Consider the following 21,775-nt stretch of genomic DNA (forward strand, 5'->3'; position numbering starts at 1 on the left):
CTAAAACGGGGATAAGAAAACCTTGTGTTGTCCCAGCTTTTGCTAACGTCTCAAACTCTTTTGGGTTTTGCCAAAATAGTTCAAATTTGTGAACTTCTACCTGTATTTTAAACCTGTGTTGGTTTGGTTTTTTTCCAATGATGATTCAGTTTCAAAACCACAGATTTCGTTCTGTGATGCTGCATTGTGTGAGGGGAATACAAGGTCTTCTCAAAAGCTGGGTTTGCACAATGGATCTTGAATATTGAGTATGCACTGTTCTGTGCTCATGTTTCTTCCCCCCTCCCCGGCTCTGCTTTTGTCTCACACTTTATTTGATGATCATTCATTAATTGGAGTTTTTTTTCCCGATCCTTTTTCACAGTTTCACTTAAGCAAAATACAGATCTTACCTTTGAACATTGAGTGCCTTCAGAGTCAGTCAAAATGATCATTCTTCTTTTCTCTAGACTTGAATGAAGGTCTTATAACAAATTACTAATTTTGGATATTACAAGAAAGATATAGAACTGCAATTGCTGAAGAATAGAATTATTTACAATAGTGACAAGAAAATTCTTAAAATAAAAGTGTAAAAAATACATGCTGCATAGTAAGCTATAAGACAAGTCCAGGGCATTGGAAAGGCAACATTTTTTTTCAAGAATTTCTGAGAAATATGGTCATGTATGTAACATTGTCAAGTTTAGTAAGACGTACTGTGATGTTGCACAGGCACTGGTTTTTATTTTTCTTCCAGGGTGCTCCATTCCGCCTCTTCCTTATGACTCTTTCCCACCCTTGCACAGCCTCTTCCAGCCCCGTTCCATGCTTGCTCCTCCCCTTCCTACTTCTGCTCCAACTCTTCCCCTGAGATTCCCGCTGCTCGTTTTACTCTGAAGTTCCCTAAGTCATCACCTCCCCCAGTTGCCGAATGGCTGAACAGCTGAGGTTTGCAGAGAACCTCTCCCCCCTTTTGATGGGTGCTTGAGCCGCTAAGCTGTGACCTACTAAATTAGTGACATGCTAAAGGTGCCTTGGGGTAACTTCATTGTCAAAGATAAGAAAAAGAAGATGATACTGTATATTTTAATTGTTTGGCTTGCTGCTTCTACATGCCACTCCCTCTGTTGTTGGCAAATCTCGAGGAATGAATGAATACCAAAGTAGAAAATTTAGTTTCAATTAGAAATATAATGGTGTAGCACTTTGGTTTTGTCTGTGTTGGTTAGCTGAAACATCATTTCTGTTTAAATGAAACTTAATGTGGAAAGAAGCTTTTAACAGTCTTGAGCAAGTATGTTTGTTTAAAAACATAAAATTCTAAATCATGTGAAATGACTGGGTTTATTTCCTATAGAGTTCTCTGGAAAGAGCTAGAAGTATTTTTCCCCTTTGATTATTTTTGTGATTCATTAAACTTTTTTTCCATATGCCAGGATAAAAATACATTATAATAATATGACTGCCTTGCCCCTCTTGTTAATATTCTGAAATACAAAGATGCTAAAGACCATACTCGGTTTACCAGTTTCTTTTTCAACAATTATTCTGCTGCTGTGGAAAATTTGCTCCCCATCAGAATTCCACCAGTGTAGAACAGTGGGAGACCTTTAATTGTTTGGCTTTCCCTTCTGGTTTGAGCTTTGACTCATATGTAATGATCTGCGGTAAAGTACAAACATTAAAACACTTAGTCAGTTGTGAGTTGCGTGTAGTTAGGAAAATATGAAAATACTCTGTGCAGCTACTCTTGATGGAGAGAGGCTGCTAGTCAGTTGAGCTAAGATCAGCAATGTTGAAGAGAAAATCATAGTTTCAGTCAACTTCAGTTGAAACGGGAGCTGCATGATGAGACATTCACACAAGGCTACAAAGAAAACTTAAATTTGTGGATCATGTTTCTTTTAACAAGGCAACTGCAGCGTCAGAAATAATTTTGTGAACTTAACACAGAATGTGATGATCACAAGGCACTCTTGCATGGGCAAAAGGAATCTGGGGAATAGACCCGTTTTCCTCAGATAAGAAATCATTAAGGAGACTAAGATGCAAATCTTTAGCAGGTTTCATTATGTTTGGGAGTTGGTAAGTGTGAAAGAGAAATTAATAATAAAATAATTATAATAATAATGAATAATAAAACATTAATTGACTTAAATGCATTTTGACCTTTTTGAAAGGTCACAATATGGGAAAAGAAATTCTGAAAATAGTTTGTAAAACACTTGTCTTTTAAAATATCTGTAATGTTTGCATTCTTACAGTATATTGAAATGGTACTGTAATATTTATACTGAGTATGCATTTTGATATTCAGTTTTTGTAATATTTAGCATTTCTGAATTAGAGACTAGGTACCAAAGTAGTTAGGCTTATGAAGTGTTGAGGAATAAAGAAAAGTATCTGAATTTTAGGTTTTATGAGCACTTGGTTATAAACTGTTATGTTTTTGTGTTGTTTGTAACATATAAGCCTATACAATTACTAGTGACTGCTAACATTGAAATGATAGCTTTTACTTTTATGATGACTGCCTCCTGTCAGATTCTGAATGATTAGCCAATATTAATGTTCTGACTGTGATATAGTTACCTCTTTAAAAAATTGGGAATGGCTGATGATATTCTGTGTGTAAGATCTGTGTGACCATTTTATTGAGTAACATACTATCCCGGGTGAAGGTACATGCAATCTTCATTGCCTGCAGCCATTCATTAAAGGCTGTAGTAAGGTGTAGCCACGCTATTATCCTGCTTGGCTGATACTTTACAGGAGTGGAGAACCTAGGGCCCCGAAGGTGGATGTGGCCCCTGGCTTGCCTGGATCTGGCCCCCGAGGCTCAGGGCCCCTCTAGGGATGTTAAATATCAGTTAATTGAATAGTCGATTAACCTCCCAAATTCTTATGATTAGTCGACTATTCTGTAGTCCCTGGGGGTTGGGCTGGCAGCCAGTGTGCTCTAGCCTCACTCCCGAGGAGCTCCCTGCCTCTCTGTGCTGCTGCCTTTGTATCAGGGGCAACAGTGTGGGATGCCAGGCGGGAGCTGGTTCATGAAGGGAGTCAGTTTAAAAACCAGCTCCCCTCACGGGTACCCTGCCTGTTGCCCTGTGCTATTGCCTTGGATACAGAGGCAGCAGTGCAGGGTGGCAGCAGCCTCGGTCCTGGCGGGGCGTGTGGAAGCTGAGCTTCTGGACCTGGCGCAAGCCGGAACTGAGCCAGGCTGCCGGCCTGCTTGGCTCCTAAAACTCTTCAAATGCAGAGCTACGGTGGGGGTAGGTCCTGGACCCAGTGCAAGCCAGGACCGAGCCAGGCTGCTGGCCAGGCTGCTAAAAAAATTACTGGTGGGGGGAGAGAGAAAGTGTGGTTAGGCCTAAATTGGAGTATTGTGTTCAGTTCTGGGTACCGCATTTCAAGAAAGAAAGCCCCACAAGGGCTAATCTACCAACACTTTCTGTATTGCTTATAATTATATCAGATGTGGAGAAATTGGAGAGGGTCCAGAGAAGAGCAACAAGAATGATGAAAGGTCTAGAGAACATGAGCTATGAGGGAAGGCTGAAGGAATTAGGTTTGTTTAGTTTAGAAAAGAGAAGATTGAGGGGGGACATGATAGCTGTTTTCAGGTATCTAAAAGGGTGTCATAAGGAGAAGGGAGAAAACTTGTTCAACTTGGCCTCTGAGGATAGAACAAGAAGCAATGGGCTTAAACTGCAGCAAGGGAGGTTTAGGTTGGACATTAGGAAAAAGTTCCTAACTGTCAGGGTGGTCAGACACTGGAATAAATTGCCCAGGGAGGTTGTGGAATCTCCATCTCTGGAGATATTTAAGAGCAGGTTGGACAGACACCAGTCAGGGATGGTCTTGACGGTGCTTGGTCCTGCCATGAGGGCAGGGGACTGGACTCGATGACCTCTCGAGGTCCCTTCCAGTCCTAGTATTCTGTGATTAACCAATAAGCTATTGCTCCCACTGTTTTTGTAATTCAATGTCAAACAAGGCTGGAGCTTGGCTGTGGCTGTTTTGCTGCAGATTGTGGTGCCAGAGAGAGGGCAATAGAGTATCTCCAGGATGTGATCAGCTATTACAGTCTTCAGGGAGGCTGAGAAGGGCGCGTCTCTGGAGGAGGTGCAGATCTGTAAGCGGGATGCACAGTCACTGTTGGCTCATTTCATATTCGTGGAGATGCAGAGACCTGTTCCTTGCCCTAAGAACCGCTAGATCTTCATGGCATGGACGTGGCTACAGCCTGCCAGGGGTTTTCATGCACACAGAGTGACATTGTGTACATACATGCACTGAGAAACCTTCACTTGTAGCCCAAAGGATAAGAAATCTATTTAGGGCTTGGCTAAATGGGCAAACCTAGGAAAGCTAAACTGAATTTACTTTTAAAGTAGTTTATACTGCATGAAACCACTGTGTGGTCAAGACTATTGAGAATTCAAGTGACCTTAATTCAACATTATTTGAACTCACTTTGTAAATGAATTAAATAAACTGAGGGCCTTTCTGCTACAACATTTAGTTCTCAGTTGGGGTTTGAAGCTACCCTACGCAACATGGCTGTGTGGACAAGTGCTAAGTTTTAGCCTTTTGGCACGCTGAGGGGCATTAGGCGAGGAAAGGGTGACAAACTTGCACAGAGACTTTTCACAGAGAGCAAGGTCAGACCCGACTCATTGTTTGCAGTTGTTTACAGTTAATGGGGCATCTCCATGTAACTCTCTGATTTGAGCTGTGCTCCACAAGGGCTAATCTACCAACACTTTCTGTATTGCTTATAACTATATCAGATGTGTGTTACTAGGGTACAACCACCCAGCATGGAGACAGTTACACTGATCTAAAGATGCTTGCTGAAGCCTGGCTTATTCATTGAAATGTGGATGAATAAGCTACTAGGGATGTAAGCGACTAGTTGAGTAGTCAACTACCTCATAAGCACTACTCAACTACCCCCCTCCCCGCCCTCTTCTGTAACAGAGGCAGCAAGGAGGAGGCAGGAGCCGGTGCCCCTCCAGCACTTAAAAGTCAGTTCCCCCCAGGACCATCTCTGCAGTGCAGGGGGCAAGGCAAGGGAGGCAGAGCTGCAGCTGTCCTGGAGCTGGTGTGAGCTGGGACTGCTCAGTCCTGCTGTGGCTCTGGACTGCAGCAGCGGTAGCGCCCCGCATCCCCATGGACGAATCGAGTTGTTGATTAGCTAATTAACAGGTACTTAACATCCCTACTTTGAGAGCCGCACTTCAGCTGTAAAAGAGCTCCATGTGGTCCATGAGCTGTGGCTTGGCCACACCTGGCATACAACCTTACTAGCGCAATGGATGGAGGATAAACATTAATATTTTACACTTAGCTGCTCTGTGGACTTCAGACATAGCTGCCCTATTGAGCTGGTATGGCAGGAGAAGGTGCTATAGCTGCACAATGGCTTCCCTCGTTTATCTCCAACCAGAGGCTGAGAGGAGGACAGCTGCTTCTATCTGAGTCTCCCTCTTCAGTATCCACGCAAACCATTTAGAGAGGTGAGGCATCTGGGTTCTTGTTGCTAGTAATAGATTGAGGAGACTCGGAGGTCTCTTTCCTTTTCCAAAAAGTCAGTGAACATCTGCACCAGGATCTTGCAGTGTCTACCGGTAATGAATTCCTGGATGAAGAGCAGCTAGCTCACATCAGTACAAGCAAGGCTGAAGGGCTGATGGTCAGCAGAGGGAAAAAAACTTCTTCCCTTTCAAATGAAGGTGCATTTTATGTTGTTGCAGAAATGGTTTGGGGACGTGCTCTGCTTATTCTGAAATCCATTGGCTGTAACTTTGACGGCTGTGCCCATCTTTTTGTTTGGTGGACCCTATGAATTATTTGTCTTGTGCTCTGGATGTTCAGCTTCCATTAGCTTTGTGTTTTCGGCAAGGTTGAGGAGGGAAAGTCCTATCGGCTTGTTAGCCAGATATTGCTTTCCTTAGCTCACTGTGTTTTCTGTCTTGTACACTTATTGAATAATCTCTCTTAATAGCGAGTGAGTCCCAAGGGCAGCTTGGAGAATGAATTTCTCAGCTATCTGTTGTATTTGGATGCTGATTTACTAGTCATTTTATTGGGGGTTAGTGTTCATATCCCTTAGACATCTTTGAAAAAGCTCACCTTATTAATGAAATACACAATTCAGATGTACTCGAAGCAGAGGGATAATAAAAGAAATAGGATCTTGGGTGGGGCTTCTGTGCAAAGCAGAAGTATCTTGTGTTGTAGCTGTGAAATAGTGTCCAATAACAACATGGTGATTACTACAATTTCTGATTAATTGCACCTTTCTGAAAATATACTCACTGCAGGCGTTATTACGATGTCACTCTCTTACATCAAGACAGTGATTGCTCTGCTCTTAACATTACAGAAGTTTTCATATTTCCTTTTAGTTTATGATTTTCAGTTTCTTGGCTTTGTTTCCCCTTGCCCATTGCAGATGTGCAGGTTACAGAGCTATAGAATGCTGCTCTTTTCCACCAGTGTCTGAATTGTGGCTGGTAAAATTCCCTGGCTCTTATTAATTACACAAAGCAATTATGAGGGCAGGGGACTGGACTCGATCTCTCAAGGTCCCTTCCAGTCCTAGTGTTCTATGATGACAGATACAGATTAAATAAAATTGACTCTAGTGCCTTAAAACCTTCTGTGAAAAGTCACCTTCTTAATGTGGGCCTGATGGTTGCGCAATAATCAATAGGTTTTGCAAGCACAATGCCATTGCCAAATATCTGCACAGTTTAAAGTTAATATTTTGAGCTGCATTTGAAACTTAAACTATTGTTTTTAATAGCAGGATTTCTCCAGTGATGACACTAAGCTAGAATACAATGTAGATGCAGCCAATGGCATTGTTATGGAAGGATATCTCTTTAAGCGAGCCAGCAATGCCTTCAAGACTTGGAACAGGTAAGACTTCAAAACCTCTTCTTGTTGTGGTGTGTAACCATACTGATTATTGGGGTAGATTCTGGGCTGATTTATAACTCTGGGAAACCCATTAAATCCACAAAGTTGTGTGAGGTATAAATTGGCACACCATTTGGCCTGTTTTATTTACTGCAATGACAGTATGGAATTCAAGGAAATTCGTCTTTTCTTCCTTGCTTGTTTGCAAGCACAGAGCCTAGAGCCTGATCTTTGCAAAAGCTCTTCTCGGAACTTCTAGTGAAATCCATAGATGGCTTTTAATTTTCCCTGGGGGGTGCTCAACCCTGCCTTGCATCTTCCTGCCCCCACACCACCTTTGCCCCACCTCTTCCTGCCCCCTCCACTGAGTGCATCCCATCCCTGCTCCTCCTCTCCCCTGACCTTTTTGGAATGCTGCTGAACAGCTGTTCTGTGGTGTGCAGGAGGCACTGGAAGGCAGGGGGGGAAAGTTGATGAGCAGGATCAGCTGGTGGGGGGAATGTAGGGGGTGGGGTGCTTGGCTGCCAGTGGTTGCTAATTTTTCTCTGCAGGTTTTCTGATCCTAGAGTGCCCGCTAAGTGGCACTTACAAGAGATGCTCTGCACAGAGGGCTTGTTGGATTGAGCCCATGGGAACTTTGCCTTGCTCTTTGGGTGGAACAGAATCGCTTATGACTGTGTACACAACGTTATTATCTAAACACATACACCTTGGAAACAAAACCGCAGAAAGGCCTCTGGATAAATGGAAACATACAGGCAGTGGCGGAGAGACCATGAGTGATTCTAGGGGCCAGGTTATATGCGGACACTCGAAAGCCAAGGTGAATCAGTGAAAGGCATGAAATCAGTGTCCACAAGTTAGCGTGTTCTCCTGCCTTCCCCATGCTCTCATTGAAAAGTAAATTGACTTCGTTTGCTGTAACTTAATCTTACTCTTAATATTTTACAATCTATTTACACACTCTTCTCAGCTGTTGGCGCTCCTCAGTTGTGGTTTCAAGGGAGAGCAGTTCTAGAAGGAAATGGTAAAACCTCCAGCATGTACGCTCCACTATAGACTATCGCGCTGCAGTTTTAAATAATGTCCATGATCATTCAGTGCTCCCCTGTGCTTTCATGCTCCTTTAACATCGCCCCAGTGCTTATGTTAAGCCATTCATGTGCTGTTGTGCATCAGAGTGAGAGTGCTTATGTGAGTATGTTGTGGGAATTGCACATTCTTGTATTTGTGCTTTTCACTGATGGAATTCTTTCTCTTCTATAATCTATCTGATAATTGTATAATTTATCACTGAAATACGACACTAAGATATAATTATTTAAAAAAATCTTTATGGGCTGTATATAGAAATAATGTGTCTACTTTTGTCAGTGTTCACAACAAGCTCCATTTTCTCCCTTCTTAATGAATCCAATCAGCAAGTCAGACTACACGATCACAGTGAGCCCTTCTGGCCTTGAATCTGAGTCTTTGGAAAAGAAGGCAATTGGTTCAGTTGTGGATTCGAAGGCTAGACGGGACCAGTGTGACTCTCTAAGCTGACCACACGAAGACTGCCCCAAAATAAACTTCCATTCTTCATACAAAAATTGTCAGTGATGGAGAGTTGATCATGACCTGTGGTAGATCATTCAAGTGGTTAATCTCACTGAGTTTGGCTAGCATCAGCTTCCAGCCATAGCATTGTGTTAGGCCCTTGGGTGCTGATTGATGAGCCCTGACTCATAATGTACAGACTGTAATTGAGTCGCCTCTTGACCTCTTTGTTTGCCTGGAGGAGCTCTGTCTCTTTGGTTTATCACTGTAAAGCAGGGATCCTCAAACTTCATTGCACTGTGATTCCCTCCTGAGAACAATATTTACTACATGACACCTGGGGAGAGGGGAAGAGAACCCAAAGCCTGAGCCCCACTGCCTGGAGAGGGAAGGGACAAGCCCCTGGCTTTCGGCCCCAGCCAGGAAACATGTAACCTGAACGCTGCCACCCAGGGCTCGTCTAGACTATGGGGAAGATTTGAAAGAGGATCTTCTTCTGATCTCCCTTTCAAAAGCAGAGCTTTCGAAAGTGAAAGTAGTTTAGACGTGGCTTTTTCGGCGAACCCCCCATCCCTTGTTGAAAAGCCGCGTAGACCTCATTTTTTCAGGAAAAGCAGCTTTTCAACAAGGGGGGGATTGCTGAAAAAGCAGCATCTAAAAAAAAGCTAAAAAGCGCTTTCGAAAGTGAGGTTGGAAGAATAGATGAATTTGCATATCCTTTTTCAAATCTTCTCCGTAGTCTAGATGTAGCCCCAGAGCTGATAACCAAGAGTTTTGGCTTCAGCCCTATACAGTGAGGCTTGGGCTTCGGCCCTGGATCCCAGCAACTGTAAGCCAGTCTTGGTGACCCCATTTAAAGCAAGGCGCAATCCACAGTGTCAGACCCCCTGTTGTAAAGCGTATACTACTTTTATCTCCCCTCTGAACACTTTCCAATTTATCAGCATCCTTCTGGAATTGAGGACTCCAGAACTAGGCAGAGTATTCAGCAAGGGTTGCACCAGTGACAGCTAGGGAGGTCAGATAACGTCTCTCCCCTGTTGATACCTCCAGGGATTGCATTACCCCTTTTGCCTGCAGCACTGCACTGTGAACCTCTGTTCAACTGATCGCCAGCACTGCCCCCAAATCTTTTTCAGTGTCACTGCTTTATAAAAGAGAATCCCCCATCCTGTGAGCATGGTCTCCACTCTTTGTTCCTTGATGAACATATTTACACTTCGCCATGTTAAAATGCAGAGTTTGCTTGCCCCCAGCTTGCCAGGTTATCGGATAGCCATGTATCAGTGACCTGTCTTGTGCATTATTTACACTCCCTTCATTTTTGTGTCATCAGCAGTTTTACCAGTGCTGGTTTTGTGTGTTCTTCCAGGTCATTAATAAAAACGTTAAATAGCATTTGACCAATAACAAACTTCTGCAGGATCCCAGTAGAAGCGCACCTTCTGGATGATGCTTCTATGTTTATAACTACATTTTGAGATAATTTTAAATCCTTTGAATGTGTGCCCTGTTAATTTTATATTTTCTAGTTATTTAATTAAAATGTTATGCATACCACCAACTCAAATGCCTCCCTGAAGTCTTAGGAATATTATGTTCATACTATTACCTATAACAACCAGACTTGTAATGCCAGTAAAAAAAATCAGATTAGGGCAGTAGGATCTATTTTCCAAATAAACCATGTTGATTGGCATTACATTATCTCATTTTAATTCTTTATTAATCAAGTCCTGTATCAAACACTCCATCATTTTGCATGGGATCAATTGTGAGAAAGACAGACCTATAATTACTTGTATCCATTTGTTAACCCTTTTTAAATATTGGCGCAACATTGGCTTTCTTCTGGAACTTCCTCAGAGCTGCAAGACTTATTGAAAATCAGTGTTAATGGTCCAGCAAGTATCTCAAGTGCTCTTTTAAAATTCTTGTATGCAAGTTACCTGGTCTTCCTGATTTAAAAAATGTCTGACTTTAGTAGCTGCTGTTTTAAATATGTTCCTAAGCTACTAGTGGAAGGGAAAGTGTGTTGTCATGCCACATAATTATATCATGTGTGTTACCCAAATATAGAACGGAAATATTTATAGAATACATCTACCATTGGTGCATTATTAACAGTAATTGTACCATTGGCACCTAGTAATGGGCCAGTACCCTTATGAGGATTCTTTTTGCTCCTAATATAAAATTTAATATCGCCTTTACTTTTCTTAGCTCTTCTGCCTGTGGAGGGCTCCTTGTATTCCTTTGCTTCCCTTATCAATTTTCTACAATTCCTAACTTCTGATTTGTCCTCTTTACTATCAACTTGCCCTTCTTTCCATTTATTTTATCTTTACTTTTATTTGCAAATACTTTCCTAACTTCATAGTTTGCTGCATTCTTAGGAATAATTGCAGTAATGTATCTGTTTGTCTAAAATGAGAGATCACAAAATGCATTATTTACATACAGAAATTGGACATCTCACTAAAATGTAATTAGAATATCATCAGTATAGATCTGGGGTTGGTAACTTCCGGTATGTGTGCCAAAAGTATCACATGAGCTGATTTTCAGTGGCATGAGCAGCGGGAGCTCAGCCCCACCCGTCCAACCCCAGAGAGCCGCTATAGACCTCCCTCTTCCCCAGAAGCAGGTTAGGCTGTGGTGGGAGAAGGCAGTACTGCAGCCAGATACCCAGTTGTGAAATGAAAAAAAAATCCTCAGGAAAAAATCCAGAATTAGCTTACAAAGGGCTGTTGAAATGTACTTTTCTGAGGCATCTTCTGCAATACTGATCTTCTTTCCAAGGGCAGGCGGCACTTCCAGGGTAACTGCCAGTTCCATCTAGTTCATATCAATTAGCACTTTGACTTCTTTTCAGTATTTTAAAATACTTCTTTGAAACTTATTTTCTAAAAATACTTTGTAGTAAATATCATGGCACTTAATTTTTTTTTTCCTCTAAATTTCCAAGATGTGTTATAGAGATGTGGCCGAGTTAGTCTATTTCAGCAAAAAGGAGGCTGGTGACACTTCAAAATTGATTAGGGTATTAGAGCATAAGCATAAATTTGTTAGTCTTTAAAGTGCCACCAGACTCCAAGATGTTTTGTCAGACTGGCATAGCCTTTGATAGTTAAGGAAGCACTATGGCTGTGTCTACACTGGCGTGTTCTTGCATGAAAACGGCTGCTCTTGCGCAAAAACATGCCACCTGTCTACACGCATTCTTGCATAAGTAAACTGATGTTGTACTGTAGAAAATCAAGGCTGCTTGCACGAGAGCTCTGACGCTCCCTCTCAGGAAGAAGCCCTCTTGCGCAAGAGCTCTTCCAGAAGAGGCCAGTGTAGAGAGGCAACATGAATTTCTTGTGCAAGAAGCCCCTGTGGTTAAAATGGCCATTAGAGCTTTCTTGCGGAACAGACCGTCTACACTGCCATGGATGCTCTTGCGCAAAAGCACATCTCTTGTGCAAAAGCACATGCCAGTGTAGATGCTCTCTTGTGGAACAGTTTTTGCACAAGAACTCTTCCGCAAAAGAGTTCTTGTGCAAGAACCAGCCAGTGTAGACGTCGCCCTTGTCAATACTGCACCTCTCTTCCGCAAAAGCTTATGCAAATGAAGCACAGATTAGCATATTGCTGCACTTCATTTGCATAATTAGGGACCTTTTTCAGGAAGAACGACTCTTGCACAAGAGGGGGTTTTGCGCAAAAAGGAGCTGTCTACACAGTTCCTTTTTGCGCAAAAGCCTCTTGTGCAAAAAAGGCCCCTAATTAATTATGCAAATGAAGTGCAGCAATATGCTAATTTGTGCTTCATTTGCATAAGCTTTTGTGGAAGAGAGGTGCAATATAGACATAGAAGGGGATGCTGTCATAATTCAATAGGTTTCTGTTACCTTTGATGAAGACACCGTATAGAAATGTAAGAGAAAATGACAACTTTGGAGATTCTTTGGAGAAATTATCTGCTAATAGGCAAACCCTCCTCCTCCCAATAAGGTAATTATTTACATTTTCAAGGCCAGTGATGATACAACTGTAAGAACTTGCTTTTAAAGTTTTTCATTGGGTGTGGAGCAGATCAGGCAATGATAGCTGAGAAATACTGAAAAAAAATAAAAAACAACAAATAGTTTTGCAGCACCTTGGAGACTAACAAAAATGTAGATGGTATCATGAGCTTTTGTGGGCAAAACCCACTTCTTCAGATGAATGGAGTAAGGAGTCCAGGGTACAAATAAATAGCAAAGAAAGAGCGGGGATGGGAAGGGAAAGAGAAGGGAAAAAATATTGTCGATTAGAGTGTCCAGGCTAAATGAGGCTAACAGAGTGGACTTCAAGTACCTGGTGCTTAGCTTTTTATGTCATTAGCGTGTGTAATGTAGCGGCCCATCCAGGTCAGGTCTTCGTCCACACCTTGATTCCAGGTGTCACCCTTGTAAATTAAAAAAGTTCTGCAGCTTCTCTCTCAGACTGGTTTTTGAGTCACTTTTAGATACATTAGTGAGTGCCTGGACAAGTTAAAATGTTCCCCAACAAGTTTCAGTGTGTTACCTTGTCAAATATCTGATTTGTGTCCATTAATCTTTTGCCATAGAGATTTTCCAGTTTGGCCAGTGTCCACGGTAGAGGGGCATTGCTGGCGCTTGATGGCATAGATCACATTGGTGGATGTGCAATTGTATGAGCCCCTAATGTGGTGGCTGATGGGGTTAGGTCCTGTGATGGTGTCGCTTGTGTAGATCTGTGGACAGAGTTGTCATTGGGGTTGATTGCAGAGGTGGGTTCATGGGTGAGCATGATGGAGGTGTGTTGCGTGGTGCTGGACAGAATTTGTTACAGGTTTTCGTTAGTCTCTAAGGTGCTGCAGAACTATTCATTGTTTTGAAGTTTTTTTCAATTACCGACTAACATGACTGCCCTTCTGAGACTGACAAATACTGATGATGGTGCATGTCTTGGCATTTAAATAAGCTTGTGGGCAGGTTACCAGGTGTACCATGGAAACTAGACACAGTGGGACATTATTGCCTTGTGACTTTATTTTTTCGATCTAGATAAAACTATTACTTGAGTGTTCCTCCCTTCATTTAAATGTTGTGTAATTGTACCTTATGGGGGGAGGCGGGGAGAGGGAGGATGGCACCCCATGCTCCTCTTTAAAGTATTTGGGAGCTAACAATTTTGAAGGCTTGTATACGACTTACTGTGAGTATTCACCTGTGTGGTGGTAGATGTCAGTGGCAATAGATGCTAAAATGCAATATTTTTATAATGGAAAGCTTACAAAGAGGAGTATGCTAAGAGATACACACGGGTCTCCTCAGTGGTTTGTAAAAGAAATTCACAATCAGTCCCTAGTGTGATTATACTCTATGGGAAATAAGTTAGGTTCCTGGAAATTGTGTATCTTACAAAATTTCTGTGTAGTCAGCATGGTAGGTGGAAACAAAGCCTTAGGAAGTAGTACTCTGTGTTCCCAGAAGTTTTTCAGATTGGGGTCTGTAAGCTTTATCTTTGAACTCTGCTGGGTTTTCATATCATGCTAATTTTTCACTTATTTTGCTCATTTTGCATTTTTAGTCCTTTCCCTCCTTTCCCTTATGTTTTAATCCTACCCCATTTTTTTCACATGACAGGAAAAAGCCAGATCACATCAGGTACCAACCAGCTTATAATGTCTTCCCCGTGTTCTTTGGCACGTAAAAGCTCATTATTAACCCTGCATTTCATTTTGATTACTTGCAATGGATATAAAGTCTAAGACTAAGTTTCAGTCTCAGACTACAGAAGGATTTTCTGTGGATTGACAGCACACCTGATTTTCTAAACCTTTTAAAAAGGTGTGATGCCTTTATAGTCAGAAATGTTTAAACCTCCCTTCCCCTCTTAGTCTGCACTGTCTGACTTTTCCAGAATGTATATTAAAAGTGCTATCTCGCTCCCATTTCAGTCAAAGGGAATTATGCTGCTGATTTCAATATGTAGGATTGGTCCTTTAAATGTTTCTCTCTTAATCATTTGGTTTAGATGATTCAGTGTGCTGCATTGCCTGTCAATAAACAAAATGACTCCCTCTTGAATGTCAATAAAGCTGATTTAAAGTTTTGTGTAAAGACACTAAAGCCATTTAAAAAAAATTTTACTGCTCATATTTTTTCTATTTTGTAGTTCTTAGAAGAATAAAAATACTCTTCACTCATTTTTATTCTTTTCTAACTGGCAAATGTTTATTTTTTTCTTTTGGATAAAGTTAAAGTGCAATTAGCTGTTTTTTAAAAGGCAACTTTGAATGATATAGAAGCATTTAATGTCAAAATATTCTGCCGTGTGGACCAGCATAATGTGTTATGTGCTACTAGAGACATAGCAGGAGCAACATTTTTTAGGCTCCCACAAAATGTCTTTCCCTACACCCCTTTCTTGTGATCGAATGGTGCATTTAGAGCAAATAGTTGATAATGCTCAGCACTTACACCACCACTTGTCTCCGAACCATTTACAGTCAGTCATAGGAACTCTGTAGGGTTGCTGCATCCAAATTGGCGAGAGAGGCATGAGGTGCTAGGCCTCAGTTTTGTCATTGGACCACTCCCTTCTCTCTGTGGTTTAGAAACCAGAGACGTACTCTGATTGGATATAATTCAGGTAGGCCAAAATCTGGGCCTAAAAAATCTTGTTAGTCTTTAATCATGAAATCAATGTTGTGCTACTAGTCTCTTAATGGAGTGTAATTTGTAACTGTCCTTTAAAAATGCTATAATAATGTGTTCACTCACACATTTGGCATAGATCTGTGGCTAAAGTCAAGTCAGAAGTTAATGAGTATTCACTATAGCTTATACTGTTGTTGGTGTATCAAATAAAGGGTTAAATTTTCAGTGAATTTCCCCCGTCTCTAAAAATTTAAACAAGCAGGCTTCTTTAATTTTACTTCTTTTTGTAAAAGGTAGGTAGAGCAGTGTGACAACCTCCAAGAAAAGACTTCAGAAGTGCCACACCCATACTGTGCATTTATTCGCAGTGAGGTTACTAAATGTTAACTGTATAAGTGGAACATGTTGGCTTCATAAAGCTCACCATTAAGAAAGTGTGGTGATTATTAGAAATTTACTCCATTGCATGTTCTCTCTTGTGACAGGCTGCGCTTTGCTTTGTGTAGGGGTGGCTTTTTATGTATCTAACTGGTTGTATGTACAAAAGCAAAGAATAAGACTGAATTTGTGTTCCTTTTCCAGCCTGCTTTATAGCTGAATTATCTTGTTTTATTTTTAACTTAGAAATAATCTATGCCATGGTTGTGTTACAGGCTTGATTCATATGTTCTTTTTCAAATGGTGCAGGTGATACCTTTTAAATTGCTGCGACTGAAATATACTGTAGTAAATAACTTGAAAAAAATTCCATATTTGGTCTAATTATTGCAGTCACATTTAGAGTTAACATTTATAATGTTATAAATGGAGACCTTTTTTGTGACTAAGTATAGGCATCCAACATTTGGAAATATAATTGTTAAAAGGTAGAATCTCATTTGTCTACAGGCTAAGTACTAACTCTTTTAAATAACATTTCCTGGAATGAGTCTTATTTGTTTTTGTACCCTATATCCCTCTTTATTTTTCCTTAAATATTTTTGTGCTGCTTTTCATGAATGGCTTGTAGTGGTTGAATAAGTAGGAGTGTTTTATTAGTATTTCTAGTGAAGTAGAGTTCAGTATTAAACAATTTCAGGCATAACAGGACTAAATGTTTTATGGGTACTTTACACATATTGTTCCTCATCTTAACAGGTAGTACAAAATAACTGACACATACTGTATGAGTGCATGTGATAACCACTTCAATATGATAAGCTATAAAACACAGGCTTGTATTAAAATAAACCTTCATCAAACAAGAATGCCCAACTTGCACTATAGTACAGAATTAGGGTTTTTTTCCTATAATCTGTAGCCCGTTCATCACAGTGAACCCAGTTTTGTGATTGCATCCCAAAAAATTGAGTGGGAATTAATCATTATTGGCCATGTGCCATGTATGGTGACCTGATCTAGTGGTGAATCAGATGTTTTGGACCAGAGTCCTGTAGGCAGAGTTTTTTTCCAATGTAGTAGCAGTATTTCCAGACCTAAGCCCTCCAAACCATGAGTCAGCGCCCCCCAAAATAGTATTGGCAGTTTGGGAGCTTTTTTATTTGCCTTCTGTTGTTTGAGTTTAAAGGGTACATTTACTTCATGTTTGCAAGGTTTTTTTCTCAAAAAATGGGGACTAGGAACTTTGGGGGGAGGGTGTTTTTTTTTTTTTTTTTAAGTTGATTCTCATGGCGACTCTTGATTCTAGCATGTAGGGCTTTAATAAACACCAGATAGTAGAAGACTTGCTGTAAAAGACTTGTGGTTTTGGCAACCTGCTGAATTACTTTGTAAAACCTCTCTCTTAATGGTACGTAAGTGAGGAATTCCTAGATTCTAAGGTTGGAAGTGACTACGGTGATCACTTGTTCCAAACTCCTAGACCAGTTCCTGGAACTTCCCCGAAATAATTCCCTGTGCAGATCTTTAGACACACCTCACATCTTGATTTTAAAATTGCCTGAAATGGAAAGTCTGTCACAATCTATAGTATATTATTCCACGCTTAATGATCTTCTTTGTTAAAAATGCACACCTTAATTTCAATCAGAATGTCTAGCCTCTCAACTTCCAGTCACTCCATCATATAAGTATTATTGGTAAATGAACTAATATAGATTGATAAATAATGTTAAACATTTAGCTTTTAATAAACATAAAAGTGACCAGACACTGGGGTATAGATGTTTTGGAATGAATAATTCATTAACAGCGATAACGTGCATGAAGTTCTGTAAAATTTAACTTGTGAACCTTGCTTTTTTCATTTTTTTTGTCTTTGATTTTTCTTTTGTCATTGTATTAATGAAACCACAGCTTGTGCATACTTGTCAAGATTTACTGAAGCATAACTTTTGTGAGCTCTTCTATTCAGTGTGAGTCCATAGATATTGAGTATGTTTATTGCAACCAGTAAGTACAGTGAAACCTGTTAAATGTTTGGTTCTTTTTATTTATATAGACGCTGGTTTTCAATACAGAATAATCAGCTTGTGTACCAGAAAAAATTTAAGGTAGGTACAATATTTCCAATACCCAAGAATATCATCTAATGGGAATATGGGTGGCCTGTTGATTAGAGCAGAGCAATGAAAGTTGAGAGATACTGCTGCTAACTTGCACCATGACAGTGAGCAGCCACTTAATTTTCCTGCCTCAGTCCCCATGTATAAAATGGGGCAATATCAGCTTTGTAAATCTCCAAGATCCCTGACTGATAGGTGATTTGTGAATGTGCAGTGTTATCATTAGGGCTTCTGATAGTGATTCTGTGGGCAGGGATGCATTCTAACATGAGCATAAACTCTTGTTTTTCTTGGAAGTAAGCATCTGATTGCTGCTAAGTTTCATACAGGATTAGTTCTTATGGCCCTTGAATTTTCTATACAGTCTTCCATTCATTCATTGTCTTCCTTTCATTCAGAACATTTTAATAGGAAGTCTTTTAATTTGAGCTTTAGTTTTAATTTGTCACTGGCAGTTTTGCTTTTCAGTGCTGGCTGACACTGCACTAGAAATCATGGTCTGGGGTACATAGACGCTGGGGGAAATACGGCACCCGGGCAAAGCTAGTGCAGTATGTAGTTTGATTTATTCTTCTTCTAACGGAAACATCTTCTGTGCTCACGTAAACCTGATTGGAGCCGGCAACGTGCAGTCCTGATCGGATGATTGGGAGGTGCAGGGGGGTGGGTGGGTCCACATAAAAATGTCTTTGTCAAGAGCTACAGTTTGGTCAGATTTATCCTACAAGAGAAGGTCCATGAGGGAGTTGCTGCTGGACCAAGTATTCTGTGCTTCTCCCTCCACTACATTTCTACCTCTACATGTCTGCTTCCTGCCTACTTAGCCATGTCCCACCCCTAATTTAAAATAATCCTAGGGAACAAATACATGGAAAGCTTTGCTGGGAACCACTTAGGATTGCTGCCAGTGTTCCCTCTAACATTTTCCATCCTTGGGTAGATTGAAATTTCTTATGTGCAACACCGATATTGAGGTTGTGTGTGGATGTACAGTGTGTCCCAGTACAAACAAAAACCTAGGTATAACTGTATACTTGAAACAGTCCATAGGTATGGAAGGACAGGATACTAAAACAAGGTATAATTAACAAGTAGCAATGCTTAAGATGTTTATTTAATATGAAATCAAATAAAGAAAACTAGCACTATCCTTGGAGTGCATGTATTATTGTCCTTTCTAATAACTCAAGCTAGTAAGCACACCAAAATGGGGCATACTGCAAATAGCCATATAAATAAATAAGCATGGCCATGAAGTAAAAGTCTAAAAAATATTCAGCTTTAAGATGCCAAACAAATCGATGAGTCAACTAGAAATAGTCATGCTCTCCTTGAAAATATTAATGCAAGATTTACTGACACTGGACAGGAGACTGAAAGGCATTCACTCAGGCTTATACACTTTCTCTGGGGAGTGTTTAGGATTTGTGCTATGCAAATGAATCAGATCTGTTAAACGGATAAAAGTTCTGGTTTGAAGACCCTACAGCATCCTTAACTCTGCCCCACCTGTAGCCCAGGGATGCCAGCCTTCATCATCCCCTTCAGCAAATATGATGGTACCAAATGATCCACTCCCCACCTAATGTGTACACTGAGTGCCTACACTAGTAGTGGGGAAGCAAAGCCAATGAAAAGATTGTGCACTGAAGGGTAGAAAATGGTGGGGGAGGAGGGCACAGTTGAAGTTAGGAATTAGCATACTGGATCAGAACTGAGGTCCTTCTGGTCTGTTGTCATCTTGCCAGCAGTTGCGTGTGGTGTGATCTGTTGTGTAAGGTGGCTCTGGTAGTGGGTCAATATATGCTTGTGGATGGACATAAAAAAGCAATGTCCTGATTTGGAGGCTTAACTTTCCCTCCCCCTCCCATTTCTCAGGTGTTCTCCCATTTCTCAACTAACTACTACTTCGTGACAGTGTTGTGTGTGCGGTATTATTGTCGCTCTTCCAAGATCACACTGTAGAACCCTTAGCAAATACTTTAACACAATCTTTAAAGTAGCATCAATTATTTTTTATGGATCAAATTTTCAGAGCAGCTTTATTTTAGTATCTTATACTTGCCGTAAAATGTGGGCACATTTAATCGTAACCTCTGTCTGATTTGCAAGCTAATTATTTTCTTCTCAGAAAAACAAAGTTGAGCCACTGTGCTATTTAAATTTCAGGTGTCAATCACCCAGTCAGTTTTTATAGGAAACGTTTTTTTTTCCGAAATCTGTATTCAATTTTCATACACATGAATGCTTAATTCCAACTTTGGCTGTCCCATGCCCTCTGACTTGATGAAGAGGAAAAAATGGAGGGCAATTGAGAGTAGCAGTAGCGTCAGTAAGTTTCTCCCCTTCTCATAAACTTGACTTGTTTTGTTCCTTTTCCCTCTCTCTAGGATAATCCCACAGTAGTTGTTGAAGACCTGAGGCTTTGCACGGTTAAGCATTGTGAAGACATAGAAAGACGTTTCTGCTTCGAGGTGGTCTCTCCAACCAAGTAAGGGTAACTTTTGTAAAAACTCATACACAACACAAGTTTTACTTGGCCACCTTGAGTTTCACTTCTCAAAATGACTCTGGGGGGACTGTGTCTTGGGAGCAATCACAAGGGGGGAACGAATCTTGACAGCTTTGTTCTCTAAATGTTGGGACCTGGAGCAGGTGGGTTCTTGGCAGTAGTAATGACCAGGGCTTGACAAGCGGCGGCGGCGGCGAGCATCTTTGTGCTCTATAAACATTTGTACTATTGATAGAGAGATTGCTGCTGTATGCATCAGTTGCAGGCAATACTGTCAGGCTGCAGCTTAGTTCAGAAAATGGTTCCCAGTTACTTCCTGAATTTGTCATCAGAACAGAGCACAACATAGATGTAATAGCTGCTTCTGCAGTGGTTAATTATATGCCAGCTCCCAGTGACTAAAAGGACAATGCTGAATTTTTAACAAGTCAATACTAGCCCAAGCAGTGCCATGTAGTATAATATACTGCCTGGTGTGTTTAGAGAGCTCTGCTTGTGCAAGAGCTGGGTGTTCATGTCAGATGAGTGTCCTGTGGTATAAGGCCAGCTGATTCACTTTGAATTTTTCGGGTATCCTATTAAGGTGTCCATTTAGATCGGAGTATGTCTGAGGCAGGAAACATCTTCATTCTGTGTGTGTAAAGGGCCAGTAACTGTACAGTAAAGTGCAGTGTGTATACAAGAATGCACTGAATTTACTAACACAAAACTTGCTTAAGAGTCTGGCTTTTAATGAGTGAGTCTGTACTTTGAGCCAATTGGTCAGTTTGCGTGAATCTCAAAGTCTGTCTCTTTCCTCTCGAAGAAGCTGCATGCTCCAGGCTGATTCAGAAAAGCTGCGGCAGGCATGGATTAAGGCTGTTCAGACCAGTATTGCTACAGCATACAGAGAGAAGGGGGATGAATCTGAGGCAAGTACACTTATCCTGCAGGACCCAGTCATGCACTAATCCATTTCTGATCCTTTTTTCTTAATTTTTCCAATTTTTTTGTGAGAAATTGGTGAATGAGGCACTTTTTATTTAGTAAAACTATTCATTTTTTTACTTGTGATTTGTGTCAAATGGTACTTGGATGGAAAGTTAAACACAAAATACACAAACATTTAAATTGTTCCTTAGTTAAATAAAATAACAAGCTTTCTGGCTGTTTTAGCTCCCAAATATTTTCTAACTTTGAATGAACTAGTTTTTGAACTGAACTGATTTAATAAAGTGAGATTGAGGAAAATATTCTCCCTGCTCCTGTAGAAAAGATTACTGGTGTTGTACCTGGGTTAGTTCTTCCGCAAACTTTGGGTGCAGGGGCCTCACCAGAGACATCCACCTGTTCAGTGGTTTGACTGTCTTTGAAATTTGGTGGCAAATATGTACTGCTTAATGTATCTGAATTCACTAGATTATTCTAAGGGTAGTCCTTAACATAGGTTGTAGGGGTGTCACTGTGTAGACGACTACACGATTAATCAAGAGCCTGGGTTTACTAGTTAATCCCATCGACTACGTACATTCTCCTCCTCCTCCTCCTCACTGTCTCTCCTCTCCTCTCCTCTCTCCCCCCGCCCCCGGCTCTGTATGCAAGCTGGTTCCCCCATCTCTTGCTGCTGTTCCCCCACTGGCTCGTCAGCCCCTCGGCAATCCACTGATGTGGGA

At 40.9% G+C, this 21,775-nt stretch overlaps 1 protein-coding gene across 8 annotated transcripts in view; it reads left to right on the top strand.

Moving 5' to 3' along the window:
* Positions 1-21,775, top strand: part of ACAP2 (ArfGAP with coiled-coil, ankyrin repeat and PH domains 2) — a 106,416-nt gene that overhangs the window by 58,746 nt on the left and 25,895 nt on the right. For 2 of the 8 annotated variants that reach the window (XM_075938310.2, XM_075938317.2), the window contains exons 10-15: positions 6,797-6,912; positions 7,886-7,939; positions 14,091-14,111; positions 17,548-17,599; positions 20,002-20,102; positions 20,929-21,034. In XM_075938310.2, coding sequence (XP_075794425.2) covers positions 6,797-6,912; positions 7,886-7,939; positions 14,091-14,111; positions 17,548-17,599; positions 20,002-20,102; positions 20,929-21,034 — 450 coding nt within the window. The remainder of the gene's footprint in view (positions 1-6,796; positions 6,913-7,885; positions 7,940-14,090; positions 14,112-17,547; positions 17,600-20,001; positions 20,103-20,928; positions 21,035-21,775) is intronic. The other 6 variants (XM_089780682.1, XM_075938313.2, XM_075938311.2 and 3 more) reach the window with 5 other exon arrangements.

Source organism: Pelodiscus sinensis, chromosome 10 (genome assembly GCF_052426305.1).
Source record: "Pelodiscus sinensis isolate ZL-2025 chromosome 10, ASM5242630v1, whole genome shotgun sequence".
NCBI lineage: Eukaryota > Metazoa > Chordata > Testudines > Trionychidae > Pelodiscus > Pelodiscus sinensis.